The 16,291-nt window shown below is 46.3% G+C and overlaps 2 protein-coding genes across 5 annotated transcripts; both read right to left on the reverse strand.

Moving 5' to 3' along the window:
* Positions 1 to 654: 654 nt before the first annotated feature.
* Positions 655 to 7,796, reverse strand: kcnn1b (potassium intermediate/small conductance calcium-activated channel, subfamily N, member 1b). 3 transcript variants are annotated; one of them, XM_060067195.1, is made up of 11 exons: positions 6,994 to 7,796; positions 6,049 to 6,525; positions 5,567 to 5,662; positions 4,537 to 4,787; positions 3,759 to 3,926; positions 3,150 to 3,291; positions 2,657 to 2,767; positions 2,379 to 2,506; positions 1,976 to 2,045; positions 1,604 to 1,634; positions 1,124 to 1,420 (listed from the first exon to the last, which is right to left on the reverse strand). In XM_060067195.1, the coding sequence occupies exons 1-11, from the start codon at positions 7,762 to 7,764 to the stop codon at positions 1,272 to 1,274; spliced, it is 2,394 nt and encodes a 797-aa protein (XP_059923178.1). In that variant the 5' UTR covers positions 7,765 to 7,796; the 3' UTR covers positions 1,124 to 1,271. The 3 variants fall into 3 exon arrangements, with proteins under 3 accessions (XP_059923177.1, XP_059923178.1, XP_059923179.1); XM_060067194.1 differs by lacking the exon at positions 1,604 to 1,634 and having other exon boundaries at positions 655 to 1,420; XM_060067196.1 differs by lacking the exons at positions 1,604 to 1,634; positions 1,976 to 2,045 and having other exon boundaries at positions 1,272 to 1,420.
* A 3,425-nt stretch (positions 7,797 to 11,221) lies between these two features.
* On the reverse strand, positions 11,222 to 15,112 carry ccdc124 (coiled-coil domain containing 124). Of its 2 annotated transcripts, XM_060067201.1 has the most exons (6): positions 14,967 to 15,112; positions 14,655 to 14,806; positions 13,986 to 14,165; positions 13,295 to 13,508; positions 12,864 to 12,969; positions 11,222 to 11,946 (listed from the first exon to the last, which is right to left on the reverse strand). In XM_060067201.1, exons 3-6 carry the CDS (start codon positions 14,142 to 14,144, stop codon positions 11,745 to 11,747), a joined length of 681 nt encoding a protein of 226 aa, XP_059923184.1. In that variant the 5' UTR covers positions 14,145 to 14,165; positions 14,655 to 14,806; positions 14,967 to 15,112; the 3' UTR covers positions 11,222 to 11,744. The 2 variants fall into 2 exon arrangements, with proteins under 2 accessions (XP_059923184.1, XP_059923185.1); XM_060067202.1 differs by lacking the exons at positions 14,655 to 14,806; positions 14,967 to 15,112 and adding an exon at positions 14,478 to 14,642.
* Positions 15,113 to 16,291: the final 1,179 nt, after the last annotated feature.

Genomic DNA, 16,291 nt, shown 5'->3' on the forward strand with positions numbered 1-16,291 from the left:
TCAATCTGTCTTGTGACCGGAGCTTAGACTCAGCGCGCGAAATTGTGGTCTCGTGGGCACAGATCACTTCCGAGAATTTGGCGCGAGATTATGTAAATATATGTACTTTAGACCTTGGAGCTGAGTTTAGTAAACATCCCTTCTGCTGGGAGTTCTTGCTCGAACAATGAAATCACACCAATAATCGCCTTAAAGACGATTTCGCCAACACATTATCCGTGGAAAAATTAAACTGGCTGAATGTAGTTATATTACGCTGCTTATTGCATAGTAATGCGCTTTTTGATCTCTTTTGGCGGGAGAAGTTGACGAATCTCTGTTGTCAACCTCAATATAGGTAGCTGTGTGTTAGTGTTTATATTTGTATGCATGGGTGTGTGTGTGTGTGTGTGTGTGTGTGTGTGTGTGTGTGTGTGTGTGTGTGTGTGTGTGTGTGTGTGTGTGTGTGTGTGCGCGTGTGTGTGAATCGTTTTTTTTGGAATTTACATACGAACTCACGAACTTTCCCTGACATATTATGTAATGACATTATTATACGTTTATGTTATGTGTTTATGTATGCATTGCATTCTAATTGGATTTTACTCAGGAGTTCATTCCCAAAAAAACCTAGTAATTACAAAAAGTAGAATTTCAATTAACCTTTATTTTTTTTATTAGTTTATTCATGCATACAATCTCATCAAAAGGCTTCTTTAAACAAGTCCATAATTACACTTTCCTGTTCACATTCAATTAAATGCAATATTTATGAAGTAATAAAACTAGACACATCTCTTTCAGATAACAAAATAGCGACCTTAAAACCCTTAGAAAAGTGCTGCTGTGTTACAGTTTAGAAATAATAATCAAGTTAAAAGAGTCATTGTGGATACAATTTGGTTACAGGTAACATACACAGTAGCCCAAAATATAAGCTCTTTAACTACAACTAAGTTCAGTCTAAAGTTGTGCACATTCTAATGTCCAGAGCCATAAAACAGCACCATAGCTTAAAACTATCAAAAGTTACAGTTTGCAGTTTTTGCCTTGCCATGGTGCCATTTCAAACAAAAGTTTGATAGACAAGATGGTACCTTAATTGTACTAATGCCAGACGAGAAAAGTGGGGTACACCCGAGCCTCAACAGCGGTATGAGTCGTCGGGTGCGGTGGAGGGGGGGCACAGCTGCCGTGGGGCCGCCCCCCCACCTCCACCCTCAGCCACAGCCAGGGAGGAGGGGAGGAAGTGCACCTGGTAGGACAGGTTGTCCAGGAAGTCCTTCTGTTGCTTAGCGATGGCCTGGGACAGCACCAGGGGCAGGGACTGCACTCCCAGCAGGACCGAGTCCAGTTTCTCCTCCAGCGCGGCGATCCGATGGTCCAGGTTCTCGCTGCGCCGCTGGAGCTCCGACACCAGGTCGTACATCATGTTCTGGGTCTAGAGGAGGGAGACCAGAGGAGATACCAGGTGAGACATCGTGTTCTGGGTCTAGAGGAGGGAGACCAGAGGAGATACCAGGTGAGACATCGTGTTCTGGGTCTAGAGGAGGGAGACCAGAGGAGATACCAGGTGAGGCATCATGTTATGGGTCTAGGGAGAGGAGAGACAGGATGGTCTGACCCAAGTGATAGGGAGACATGAGGGTCTCACCCTAGAGAGAGGAGAGACCAGGAGAGACATGAGGATCTGACCCTAGAGAGAGACCAGATCAGAGGAAAGGCCAGGGGAGATACCTGGTTGAACGTTATACTCTGAGTCTGGAGAAAGGAGAGCCCATAGGAGAGATCATACTAGGATAGATTTAGAATGCATACAATACATGACTATTTTCATACATCAAAGATGTATCTATTATTTTGTTTTCCAACAGCAGTTGAAAGCAGGATTGAATCATGACCAACATTAGTGACATTATTTTGAGTCACAACTCAAACAGCCTTAATCTTTTTGCTATCGTTGGAATGTTAAATTCTCTGAAGAACAAACACAAACCTTTGCGATGTCAACAACTGTGTTGGCCTGGTCAGTTAGTTTCCTCTGCTCCATTTTGACCCTGCGTAATCTGATCGAATGAATACATCAATCCATCAAACAATCTTTCCCTTTACTTGTACAACCGATGGACATTAATGAACTTGCCTAAAACACAAAGCAAGCAGGTTATGTTAGTTATACACTTATAAGTTCTATACATTCTAAGTTATGACTTCAATCAGTTATAATACTTTATCGGTTTTAGGTTTCATCAGATGAATTCTCATCTGACCGTCCACAGCAATTTTACGGCCAATCAATGACTTAAAAATGCCATGACCGTGCGTCACGATCACGAACGGGGAATCACCGCAACTTTAGATTCTGCTGAAGGCCCTGAACATGACTCTTTAGCACCTACTGGTGGATGGCCTGTAGAAACTTCCTTTGGTGGTGACGTACAGTAGCGTGATCAATCTTCTTCACCAGTTTGGTGTACTTGTAGATCAGCCATGTCTCCCTCAGAACGTTGGCTGCTGTGTTTTTCACCTGCGAAGAATTGGATTTTATATGTATTATTATTATTAAATAAAAACACAAATACATGTCACAATTCATTTTGTTATTCAGGCCTCATGAATTGTTCTGAAATGATAATTTAATTGATCCACATACATGCAGCCTGGGGTGTGAACTGACCTTTTTATAAAGCTGAGTGTCCATCATGAAGTTGTGGACGTGCTTCTCTGCTCTGGTGAGCTCCGACTTCCTCGCTACAACGGCAACCACCAGCGCTGTGCAGCCCGCGCCCTGACAACGAGATGACAGGAAGCAAACTTCAAAAGAATAACTCCAAAGTCAAGTGGCCGCTAATTGACTTGAAAATCGAATGTAATAAATAATAAATTAATTACATTGAATACAATTGAACAGTCACATGATGCTAGCTTGTGAAAGGCTGATATTGTTATTACATGGTACAAATATCCCAATAACAAAATCCTGCATGTACAACTGTATTGTGTGTGTTATAACATATATTCCACCATTCAGAGTAGATAAGATAGATGAGAATGCACAGCCCTACAAAAAAACAGCGATAATTACCACAAACATCAGTTTAAAGTGACCCAACAACATGGTCATCAACACAGTGAGACACAACAACAGTTCCGATGAGGGTGGAACTCACCATGATGCCGGTCAGCAGACACACCCCTTTGCCACAGTAGGTGTGAGGGACCATGTCCCCATATCCGATGGACAGGAAGGTGATGGAGATGAGCCACATGGCCCCCAGGAAGGTGCTGGTCACCTGCTGGGCATCGTGGTACCTGGAAGAGAGCAGCTAGGGATGAGGCAGTGGTGATCAGGAACAAGAGAGGACATGTTTCTGATCAGCCCGGCTGTGTGCGTTGCATTTCAGTGATTCAGTTTCAGTGATTCAATCTCCTTTTGATCGTTTTATCAAAATTAGTAAAAAAAAATTGGAGCATTGGATGAATGAGTGAGTGAGACAATTTCTAAAAAAAAATGAAAGAGTAACTGGGAAAAGAAGCAAGGGAGAGAGTGGATAAAAAATATAAAGTGTATATAGGAAGTGTATAATTGTGTTAACTTTTAAGTTTGAGAATGTGTGTATGAGTTCGTACTTCTTATGTTATTTTTTAGGTTTTGAGAGTGGGTAGGTACCTCACACACACGGGCAAACAAACACATCACACGTTGTAAATACACATTGTATGTCTTGTTTAGTAAGGCAGTATATTTCCCAGATTGGTTCCATGTTGGGAGCCCGTACCTCTCACACACGCGCACGGTCCAGGCAGCGATCACCCAGCAGGAAACACTGAAGACCAGAAGCACCGTCCCGGGACACATGGTCATCAGAGTCTTCATCACGAAGCGCGTGTCGAAGCTGATCTTGTTCAGGGCACCGATACTGTGCGACGAGGCGTCCGTGAAGAGCCTGCCTGCGCACACGAGACCCACGCATCAGATCGGAGGTTCCCCTCGGTGTTCCTGGTCCCCCCCGTGCCCCAATGTAACCACGACGACGCGGTCTCTGGTTTGGTGTGAGGCTGTGGTCGAGGCTTGACGTTGCTGCCCTAAGCAACTCATCACCATTGACAATACACATTTTCTATTTCTTTAGAAATTGCACTTCAAATGTTTGCTTCTGATACCGCTATGCATGTCAATTTTGCCACCTATTGTACCCCTAACTGTCCCTGGGATTTAGGGCTATACATATTTTACTCTGTAAAATATGTACCGGTACTATAAGAATTATACAGAAAATATAAAAGTTTGCATTTCACTTTGTGTCACTTCATCCCTCGTTTGAAATATTATAAGATAATTCTTCCAGAAAGAAGAATCGGGTTAATCTAGTAATTTAAACTCGTCTCATTGTGATTTTTGCACTCTATGGAAAAAATAAAGTTATTATTATTATATTATTATCTTTTATCTGTTTATCGTTTTCATGCTATTCATGAATTGTTCCACAGTGGTGGATGACTGCAATCCAAGCACATCTTGTTCCCTAACGCGGATCAACCCAGAACAGGAGGAACTTGCTGTGCAGCAGCGTCACGCGGCCAATCAGGTAGAGGCGCAGGAACATGGGCACGGAGAGCAGGATGTCCAGGTCGGCGTCCGCCTCCGAGGGCGCGTGGCTGAAGACCAGGCGGGCCGCCCGGGTGAAGACGTAGCGGCCGGGGACGGGGTGCACGGCGCACACCACCAGCTCCAGGGCCACGAAGAGGATCCGCTCGCAGGTCATGGCGATGCGCCAGTCGTCCGCCCCGTTGTCCACCATGAACAGCTGGACCCCCGCCGAGAGGGGGGGGGGGCGAGACGGCCGACCAGTGAACGGTTAGTGGAGCACATGGTTCATTTCTTATAGTTTTTTTTGTTATATTTTAGATGATTTTTTTCTTTTAGCAATCAATGTTATATTTTCAAAAATACAAATGAATAGGAAAAGGGATGAAATATTTTGTTAAATAGTAATATACTGAAAAATACATTATACCTAGTACATGCATACTTGCAAAAACAGCTACAGAGAAGTATATAGACAAAAGAGATAAAAAAAAAGGATGATATATTATATAATATGATATGTTATAGTTAATAATAGTCATTAATTAATTCCTTCATTTATACTTTAGTGTTGCTATTTAATCATTCAGCTGACGAGTTTCTCCAGAGGGATTTCTGGTTAATAATTGGAGATACTTTTTCTGAATGAGCAGGTAGAGGTTCAGGCATTCTGCTCAGGGATGCTTCCAGGTAGATGGTGGATATGGGAATTTGAACCCAGAATCAGCTGGGAGTGAAACATCGTAACCACTAGAATATCCTGCCTCATTTGGGTTCAACAGTAAGAGAAGTGAATAATTGTTTTATTTACGACTATTGAACACTGCATAAATAAACAAGATAACACTTTTTGCCAGGATTTTTTTTTTTTCAGATCTCAATCATGAGATCTGAAATCGTGGGATATTGCCCAATATCCCGAGAGAGGGAACCAATCAAATCGCGCCATCTTAGGGGGTTCACGTGTAGCTTATACTAATAGCTGATATCTACCCATACCTCGACCTCCCTGGCGTGGTACATCACGATGAGCCCCAGCAGCACCACGGTGGAGACACTGATCATGCCTTTAAGGACAAACGAGTACACAGAATCCTGGGGAGCAGGAAGGGAACAGTGTTGAAGGGGTACGGACCCAGACCAGCTGTTTGATTACAAATATCTCACCGGATCCAGAAGGGGAGTTCGCTGCTCCGATATAATAATGATTAAACATTTTACTGTGTTGTTTTGATTGTGCTAAGCATATTAAAGAGAGGGTACACCACACTGTATATTTTTGATCGGTAAGCAATGACTAATATGATATAATGTATAATATAAACACGAAAATAAATTACTTTTAAAATGAATCTCATGTTATCGCTAATATTGCTATTATGATGATAAAAAACACTACTGTATGTACCACAGTGTATATATATTCTGTACGTTGTTACCATCTAAATGAGTTGTAATGAGTTTAATCATTTATTCCTCACCTTGGTGTAAAACCCCCTGGACAGCTCCGTCTCGATCACCATGACGACGATGCCAAACATCCCGCTGACCAGGGCGAAGTCGCTGAGCCGCTTCCTCTTGCCGAACAGCGCCCGGCGCTGGCCCAGCCGGTGGCCGATGTCCCGGTTCTTCTTTGGTGGCGACGGCGCCGGCGTCCCGCCGGCCTCTTCCAGCCGGGCGCTCCCCGCCTCGCTGGGCTCCTCCCGGCTGGTCTTAGAGAAGGCGTCCTCCGGGACGGCCCGGCAGAGGAGCCGGGGGGGCCGCGGCTCGGCTGGGTCCGCGTCCGGGCCGCGGGAGGGGTGGAACGCGCCCTGGCGGCCCTCGGCCGACGGTCTGGCCGCGTCCCCGTTTGGGGCGAGTCCCGGGTTGTCGATGGCCCCGTTGCACGGCGGAGACCCGGTTCCCCGGAGCAGGGAGACCCTGGACCCGGTGGGACTGAGCTGGGACTCATCGTTGTTCTGGACCACAGAGGGGAGGGGAGTTAGTGCAGCGAAGGGGACGCACACACAGACTATCATCAGGGGGCATCAGAGTTAGGGTGTTTGTTCTGCCAGCCGAAAGGTAATGGGTTCGGTCCCCAACGTGAAGTCTAACTGCAGGCATCCTTGAGCAGGATCCCCTACCCCCCCCCCCTGTGCATTAATGCCCTGTATCAAATATAAATGAATCACTTAAATTGATTTCAAGCCTAGGGTGAAACCGTCGGCTAAATCACGAGCAGGTGAGCACTGATGACCTGGTGTGCTAAGGATGGTGAATGCAATTGTGGTACGTACAAAATAAGGACGTATAATGTTCTGCTTCATCTTATGCAAATTAAAGCTTACCCCTGTAGGACAATACACACACGAGGAGAATATGTACAAAAGAAAATCGAGAAGGGGAATGGTTCCACACTTCAAGCTCCACAAAGCAAAACCAGGTACCTGATTTTGCGCGTGATAGAGCCTTTTGTCAGCTCGGTGTTGGTTTTCAAGAGAGCCACGGTGGCCGAATGAAAGGGAATCTGCACTTTGGTCGGGAGGTGAACCTTTCATCCAGGGACTGCTGGTGAAGGGGGAGTCAGAGAAGTTCAGGGGGTTCAACACGAGCGAAGAACGGGTTTCTGTTCCGGAAAGTTCTCTCGACCGGCGTTCGGCCTCCGTCGAGCCTGGATCTCCGTCCTGAGGTTTCGACAGAGGCAACAGCAGGTTCTTCTCCCCGAACTCGAGGGAATTCAGCGGGATGTTGAACAGATTCTTTGGGGCTGGTACGCAGCCGTCTTCGCCTTTAAAATGGTTGGAAGGTTGTTGGTGTTGTTTTTGTTGTTGTTGTTGTTGTTGTTGATGATGTTGTTGGTGGTGGTATTGGCGCAGGCCTCTCCCGCCGTCGTCTCCGTTGCACTGGGTACCCGTGAAGCCCTCCTGTGAGCAGAACGTTGCAGATATCAAAGGGTCCTCCGGGAGGGTCTGTTGAGGGAACACCTGGCAGGTGGAGATCAGGGAGGACTTGAAGAAAGGCATGTTGTTGTTCTGAGCCGACAGCGAGAGGTGTCTCTTCTGGGGGACGCCGCCGACGCTGCCGGGGGGAACGTCTTGTCTCGGCCAAAGATGAAACCCCCCCACGTCCTCGTGTTCGCAGTGAGACTCGTCATGTGACGGACATCCGCATCCTCCTCCTCCTCCACCACCACCATGATCGGGATGGGAGAGGCCCATGATGGCAATCTGCTTTGCCGCAGCGGTAGGACCGCTCACGCCCCCACCACCACCACCACCACCACCTCCACCGCCGACCCCACCACCGCCACAGACATGGCTGCAGAACGGAAACCACGGCCGCTCCTCCGACTGCGGTAAGGTTCTGCTCCGGATCTTCAGGGGTTGCAGCCTGGAGGGAGTGGCCCCGGCCGGGGTCGCGGAGGAGGGGGTTCGGCGGGGTTCAGGCACCGGGGAGGCTCGAGAGAGGCGATAGTGCAGGACGTCGGGGTCTCTGCCAGAAGTGGGGGGCAGGTCTGGGCCGGGATGGCAACGGTCATTACCCCCGTCGTCGAGCACCTCTCCGGTGGAGTCTAGCCGCTGGGTGGCGTTGGTGGGCTTGACCAGGATCAGCCTCATGGCTCAACGCCGGGGGGGTCTGGACTTCAGGTGCCGGACGCCATCCTTCTAGAACACAAATGAACATGGATCACAGCACACACCTTTATTTAACCAGGTAAAAGTCTCATTGAAATTTTAAATCTCTTTTCCGAGAGACCTGGCCAAGAGGGCAGCATAAAACCAAGAAATACATTAAGGTTTCGTCCAACAAACACACACAATTTTCACAACATTAAAATACAGTTTTGGGACTTCATAGTTAAGGAATTAGACATAGGGACCATTTACAATACTTCCACATTCTAGGTCCTTAAGAAATAGTAGTATAATCTAATGTTGAATGATTGACCACTATCTTTGAATACCTTCATTTATATCCCGATCCTATTTGATGGTAAACATCCAGGCCACCATGACGATGTCTGAGCATGTTGTCACATGATACGCACCCACTTATGCACGGCATTTTGTGGTTTCCGTTCCGCTGTTCTTTTTTCACACTTCCATTTGAACATCTCAAGCATTGTTACAAGTAACCAATGAAGAGTAAGCAAACATAATAATAATACAATAATGACGTATGAACCAGACCCCCAGCTGTGCATAATCAGTGAGGCGTCATGTTATCTTAAGGCTCTGGTTCGGCTGTTTTGCAGAAGCAGAGGGCTCTGACAGCAGCAGATGCTCTTATCAAAAAGGCTCACGAACACAAAGGACTGACATTCTTGAGAGTAAAACCCCAACATGGGGTCTCATCGCCAACATTTTCTCCATTACATTTCTATTTTATTTATGGAAATAAATGTTTACTGGAAATGTGAAGTTATTGTATTGTTTTCCTCATAGTTAAGATGTATCCCTTAACTAAAGGTAATTTACTCCAATTTAATTAAATACATTCAAATCTAGGAATAATAAAAAGGAAAGACTTAAAATATGCTCCCATTCGATTTTTTTTATAATGCCACACATGTGATTCGGGCAGCCTTTTCATAATTACTACATTAAGGATCCAAGGTCTTCAAGGTCTAATCCTGAATTGAGCAAAAAAATCCTGTAAAAAAAAAGGACCAACATTACCAGGCATACAACACCATTTCCCTTCTCTCCTCTTCACCCCGAACGAACACACGGCACGCAGGGCAACCCACGGCCAGGGCTTACCTTGATGCTGCGCGGGGAGCCCCACAGGGAACGGTCATCTGGGGCCCAGGGTTGGACGAGGTTGTTAGGGCCGGTAGGAGAAGTGTGTTCTGATGGTCTGTTGTTCGGCCCCTTACTGGCCCCTCCCAGCGGCGCGCTACACTTGACACAGGGGCAGCGCAGAGCTTTTCCTTTGAAAGTAATGATTAGAGATTCACTGTGAGGGAAGAAAGGGGTGAGAGCAGAGGACTTGTGAGAGGCCGTCATGCAAATAGGGACACACACACACACACACACACACACACACACACACACACACACACACACAAAGACACACACACATCACAACAGGTGAAGAACAACCATCACCATGATGTAACGTCAGATGTGTCGGAGCTCAAAGGGCTCAGACATGATGAAAATAAATTGGACCCGATTGGACGGATTGCTATGGGGAGGGGGTGGGGTGGGAGGAGGAGGAGGAGGAGGAGGAGGAGGAAGGGGGAGGAGGAGACTGGTCCTTTTCAAAGCAGGGCGGTAAATAAACAGGAGAACTTCTCATTCATCACACGGCCTTCACAGAAGCTTCTTATCTGGCCCGCCACAAGGAGGCGGCTGGACAGGTGTCTCATTTGACCCAGTGAAGGCTACAATGGGGTCGACGAATGGGAGGGCCTTCAAGGGGCCGTCGCACTCTGAGCTCCAGGAAGTGACGTTATGTTTATTACGTGGTATTGGAAGACCATATACATGCAAATTAAACTATGGAATTTTGGTTGGTTGGTTGAACGCGTTCTTTCTCTGTGACCGTGAACAGCTTTGACCATTTTGGTTTTGTGAGAGTATAAAAGGTGATTGTGGAGACACTTCAAAGTGGTTAAAAGAGACGTTTGATAGGCTTCTAAGAGACGTGAAGGGGGGATGGGGGGGGGTTGATGTAAACGATTGAACTGTCGGTGTTAGTGATGTCAGGGGGGGTAGGTCACACTTTAGAGGGGTCCTCGTGAGACTAGAGACCGGCCTGCTTAATTTAAATATTTCAATACTTTGGTTTTGTTTCACATTAAGGCAGGCAATTCTGTCATACTTTAACAATCAACTTAAGCAATAGTACTGGATTATCATTCGTGACTTAATTTATTTGGTCTTTTATTTATTTTTTTTAAGTTAACAAACCCTTGATTTTAACTTCAACAATTTCCCCTCAAATAAATAGCGGTTATAAGGAGTGAATGTGTAGTTTCTTATCCAATATGTGTCCGGATTATTCGTCTCTCTCTCCATCCATGCTAGCAGTTCCACCCAGCCCCATCATCCACAGAATGCAGTCTCAGCATACTGGTCAGGCTGGCCAGGGAATCTCGCTGTGCAGTCAAAAGCCTTTGTGGCCCGCGGTGACACCAAACTAAGTATTACCAGGCTCATTCCCAGACCACTAAACCGTTACATGGGCGACCGTCTCCATCCCGACGGCCATTTAAAACCATTTATTTGGTTGGTTGTTGGTTGTGGTAATTGTCATTGATTTGTTGCAGCTGAATTTGAGTCTAATGGTTGATCCATGCTTTCTGTCATGCGTCTGAACTAAATTGGAGTGGTGCAAGAGTTTGTGTGTGCATTTGTCAATAAGATTACTGATCAGAAAGGCTAATTCTGAAAGTAGGATTATTTGTCCAAATGCACGTTTTGATTTAACGAGGAACAACTTGAATGCTTCATGCAATTTAAGGTATTAAAATACTTATTGCGCTTTAGTGGTCAGGTTTTCAGTGTTATTTATTTTTATGTTTGACAAAAAATTATTTTATTTAAAATTAGATAAATGTATTAATTAGCAGCGTTACCGTTCATGTAATTTAGACAGGATACAATTGAAAACGATGTTTTGAATTAAAATTTTCCTCGAGAGAACCAAGAACATTCTGGAAAAGTGTTGCTGTGAATCAATGCCTGACTTTATTCACATTATTGTCCAGCCCTGCTCAGACCGATCCGAGAGTCGAGCACTCAAAAGCAAAAACATTGTAAATCTTTAAATGAGATGGTTGATACGGTCATGGAGTAGCACCCTTGAATTAATTACTGTCATCTCAAAATATCGTAAACAAGGCTTGACGTCTCAACTTTCGTTGAGCCCAACGTAATCAAACTCATAAGATGCAGAGAATCCTCTTCAGGAGGTGGGGTACGTAAACTTAAATGTCATTAAGGGCAATAATGAGTAGAAAAAAACTAAGCCGATGTTAGCTAGCTCGCAAAAGCTGCGTAGAATTAAAAGCCTTCTTCAAAGTCCTCGGGGCATTGGAGTGAGTCCGTCTAAGTGCGCGGTAACGGCTTTCATCAGCAACTCTCGCCATCGACCCTAAGAACCATTTGTTCCAAAATAGTGAGAATTTGAGCTTGGTTGGGCTTGTGAACGAGGTTAGAGCGAGTGTAGAGTGAGTGCCGGGAGGCCTTCAGTTGGAGATGGCCGCCAAGCGCTGGTTCAGCGGGTTCTCCGGCGACTTGGTCCACTCTTTCTTCAGCATCTGCTTCAGCTGGGACAATCTCATGTTGGGGTTCTCCATCTTGAGGCGGGGCATGTGGGCCTCCTCGAACGCGGCGAAGGCCGCCTTCATCCTCCGCTCCGGGTGGCGGTCCACCTCCTCTGGTCCCGTACTGCCGGGACAGGTAGAGGAGGACAGGTAGGAGGAGGACAGGTAGAGGAGGACAGGTAGGAGGAGGACAGGTAGGAGGAGGACAGGTAGGAGGAGGACAGGTAGAGGAGGACAGGTAGGAGGAGGACAGGTAGGAGGAGGACAGGTAGAGGAGGAGGACAGGTAGGAGGAGGACAGGTAGGAGGAGGACAGGTTGAGGAGGACAGGTAGGAGGAGGACAGGTAGGAGGAGGACAGGTAGGAGGAGGACAGGTAGGAGGAGGACAGGTTGAGGAGGACAGGTAGGAGGAGGACAGGTAGGGGGAGGACAGGTAGGGGGAGGACAGGTAGGGGGAGGACAGGTAGGGGGAGGACAGGTAGGAGGAGGACAGGTAGGGGGAGGACAGGTAGGAGGAGGACAGGTAGGAGGAGGACAGGTAGGGGGAGGACAGGTAGGAGGAGGACAGGTAGGAGGAGGACAGGTAGGAGGAGGACAGGTGAATGAGGAGGACAGGTGAATGAGGAGGACATGCGTAGGAGGAGGACATGCGTAGGAGGAGGACATGAGCCAACACAAATATTATTTGTTAAGTCTATTATTCCCCAAGAGGCCTAATAGGCCGGTATAGTATACAGTATAGATCACAATACATGCATGGCTACATTATGTCGATAAATATGCTTTACGAACTTGCTCTTGTACCTGAATGAACATTTATCATATCATTTAACATTTATCCAGTGTTCAGGTCAAAGCTGACTGAACACACACACACATACACACACTGGAGAAAGTTCAATTATTATTTTTTTTAATCCTGAACTAAATTAGGCTAGGATGGTCCCAGTGGATTATTCCTGGGTGTCAGGGGGCCTCCGTTAATGAACAGAGCCTGACCCCCGCCATGACAACCAACCAATGAACCTTGAGCACACACACCTGAGCACGGAAATAGCGTCTTCTATCGTCCGGGCAGTGACACTGCCCTCCTCAGGCTCGATCCGGTTCACGTTCTCCTCCAATGGGGTCTCAAGGTGGCTCTTTTCTGAAAGGTGAACGGGATATATGGTTATTAGTCATAATTAAGCAGCTGAGAAGATGCTTTGATCCAAGGAAATGTGTGAAGTGAATTAATGAAGGTGGCATAGGTAGATGCTAGGCATCTTTCTCGTGGAAGCCTACAGTTAGACTGAGTTCATTGGGGATCAAACACAGTTTTTTTTTTGCTGGGAGTGAAACACGTCAACCCTCTGAATCCATGCAATGGTCGTTCTTATAAAGCTACACAGAAAAGGATGCAGTATTTTAGACCAATTAGATCTAAAAGGTTAGATCAGTGTTACCCTCTTCAGCCAGAGGACGGGGTCTACCTTTGGGTCGAGGCGCGCCCGGCTGCTGCTCCTCAGCCCGTAGGGTCTCCTCTATCTGGGCGCGGGTCACCTTGCCCCCGGCTGCAGCCGCTGCCGCCGCGGCCGCGGCCTCCTTGGTGGCCCGGCCCTTCAGCATGGAGGCCTCCTCGTCCAGGAGGCGCTGGTTCTCCTTCTTCCTCTCCAGGGCCTCCAACCTCCGCTTCTCCTTGTCATCCTGGGGGGGAACCGGGGACAGAATAGGGGGAACACATTGAGGAATACTTAGTTAAGATGATGACGCGTTAGGACATTGAGATAGTTATTGCCCATGACCAGGGTCCAAAATGCACTTCTAGACTTTTGATTATCTCCTGCCAGAGTGGAACCACTATATTTTTTGTAAATATTTGCGCTGCCGAATGGTCACATTTATCCGCCTTTGGCAGAGGCAGGTGTTCATTTCAGATCCTGACTGTGTCTGGCTCCACGTTTAAAACCAGATGTAATACAACTGGGCAAAATGCATAGCTTCTCTGGCGATTTTTCTCTAACTTTCTCTCTTATTCCTGAACGACTTGGACCATGCTACTGTCTTCATACATGTTGCTATGATATACAAATGTGTTTATTAACTGTAGCAAAACAGGTTGCCTCATATTCTAGAATCAAAACTTAAATAGTTACTGTTTTCAGGGCTTGTCGGGGGGCTTACCTTCCGCGCTTCTTTTTTCAGGACATGTTTGTCATTTTCCGTCCACAAAGCATCCTCTTGTTCCTTCTTTTTGCGGGCGTCTGCCACGGCTTGAGCCTCAGCCTTGCGAGCTTTGGCCGTGACAGCCTTGGAGTTCTCACCCTGGAACTTCTTAGGCATCCCAAGTTAATCTGATGCCAACTATGCGGGAGACAACGTTGCAGGTTTTTTCGATTGCACTTTGACATTTGACAATACAGTTCGTTTTAGACATATTAGAGTTACAGATGACCTTTGTCGTTTTGGGGTCACCAATACGGATCAAGTTGAACATTCAACATTACATGAATTGGTTCTGAATATGTGGTACCGTTAAGCTATACGATAGGTGGTGTTATCCAGGCAATGCTAGTAAAGTGGCATTTCGTTATGTATTCCAACGGTAAAGAGAAATCCTAACTGTGTAATAAAACACAATAAATATGACCAAACGTAACACAATATGATACCAACCATATTATTCACATATTCTTTCTCATAATAAGAACGCCTGTTGTTTTCTAGCGTTAATCTGATGTAAAATGCATGCAAAACATTTTTATTTCATTTAAAATTCCCAAATGAATAAAGGCACTACTCTAGAAATTTGTATTTCTCTAAATAATAATAGAATAGAACCAGTGGCCGTACCTAAATGACAGTGTTGTTTGAAGAGGTGTCCGCCACCGCCTCGTCCAGAGCGCAGCGCACTGTGATGACGTCATGTCCTCTCTATGCATGGACTCCATTCTTGTATTATACATACACATGCTTATATGTACATTTCTCTTTTCATATTCACCCTTTAAGGAGAAAGGGATACATATTTGAGTCCATTCGGAACTAGGCTGTGTCTGAAACCAATCTGTTGTTTAAAATGTATATTCTTGATATGTATATTGTATGTATATTGTATGTTAACTATGATGTGTAAAATATAAAGTGAAAATAAGTTATACATACATCCATATGGAATTAATATCTCCTCGGCAGATTTGCTGTATTTAAATAGGTTCGAGGGGTTGTCGATTTTCGGCACGTATCACCAACAGGCTGTCTTCATATATCTCTCTGATTGTTTCAGAATACATTTTTATCAGTCCGATTATCAACTTTTTACCATTCGGTTCCTCATTGGATAACGTTTGCTGCTTTCTAGTAGGGTGAATAAATGAAACTGCGTGTGAGGTGGGGTGATGCCAGTCATGGGTCGGTTGCGGTTGTCTGAACGACCCTAGGCTACTTATCCGCTAGGGGACGATGTTCCGCAGTCGGTGCTCATGACGCAGGACATTATGGAGCAAGCAAGTCAGCCTCCCCACCACAACACGGCGGAAAATGAACCTCATCGCAGCGACCTGGACCATAAACGACTAAAAGAGCTGAGGAATGCCGCCCTGCAAACGTCTTTAGCATCACGAATGGAGGCTGAATGTACCGTGGACTCCGAGGCGCGGCCGACACGGGAGACCGCGGAGGAAGAGCCGGCGAACGGCGTGTCCTTCAACCACCACCGCCCGTCCGAGGAGCTACCAGCGGCCCCTGGGCCCCTTACCGAGACGGGGGAGGAAGGAGCAGAAGAAGAAGAAGATGAAACTGATTCAAACCTGACCAAGGAGGAGGTGCAAAGGACACAGACGGACCACCTGAATAAACGTCTGCTTTCCTCGTTCCTGGAGAAGCTGAACGAGAGAGACTTGGCCCTGCCCGGGGTGCAGCACCTGGACTGTGCGGTGGCGGAGGAGGACTCGAACCGGGCCGCAGAAGACTGGTGATGCGCAGCCGGAGAGGAAGGAGAGCTTTGCGGGACTAGTGTGCACCATCATGGGTGTTTAGGTGTGTTCATAGAGCACCGTTCCACATCGAAGAGATGCCTGTTTAGTCTTCAAATGATGAAATGTTATAGGATGTGTTGAAATATTCCTTTTTACCCAGAAGAGTAATAAATTGAGAACCAAATAAATAGTCCTCCTCGGTTGTGTTGCATTTTAACATTGATCAGGGTCAGGCTAAACCAAAGGTAACAATATTGCTCCGCCTGTCTGACTTCCTAGAGCTGCTTACTAATTTAAAGTCGCAGTATGTAAGATTGAGCCCCTCCCAGTAAATTGGCGAGAGACTTTCACAATCCAAAAAAATATGTCCCCGGGTTTTGGGAGTGTCGATAGTCATGGGACATGCCCCTGCGGCGGGACGTTCTGGTAAAAAAGATATGGCCAGGCCAGCTTTTTTTTATCTATAAAATAAAATCAGTTATTGGATTTGATGGTTGTTTCTGGATTAATTGA

This window comes from Gadus macrocephalus, chromosome 12, assembly GCF_031168955.1.
Source record: "Gadus macrocephalus chromosome 12, ASM3116895v1".
Taxonomy (NCBI): Eukaryota; Metazoa; Chordata; class Actinopteri; order Gadiformes; family Gadidae; genus Gadus; species Gadus macrocephalus.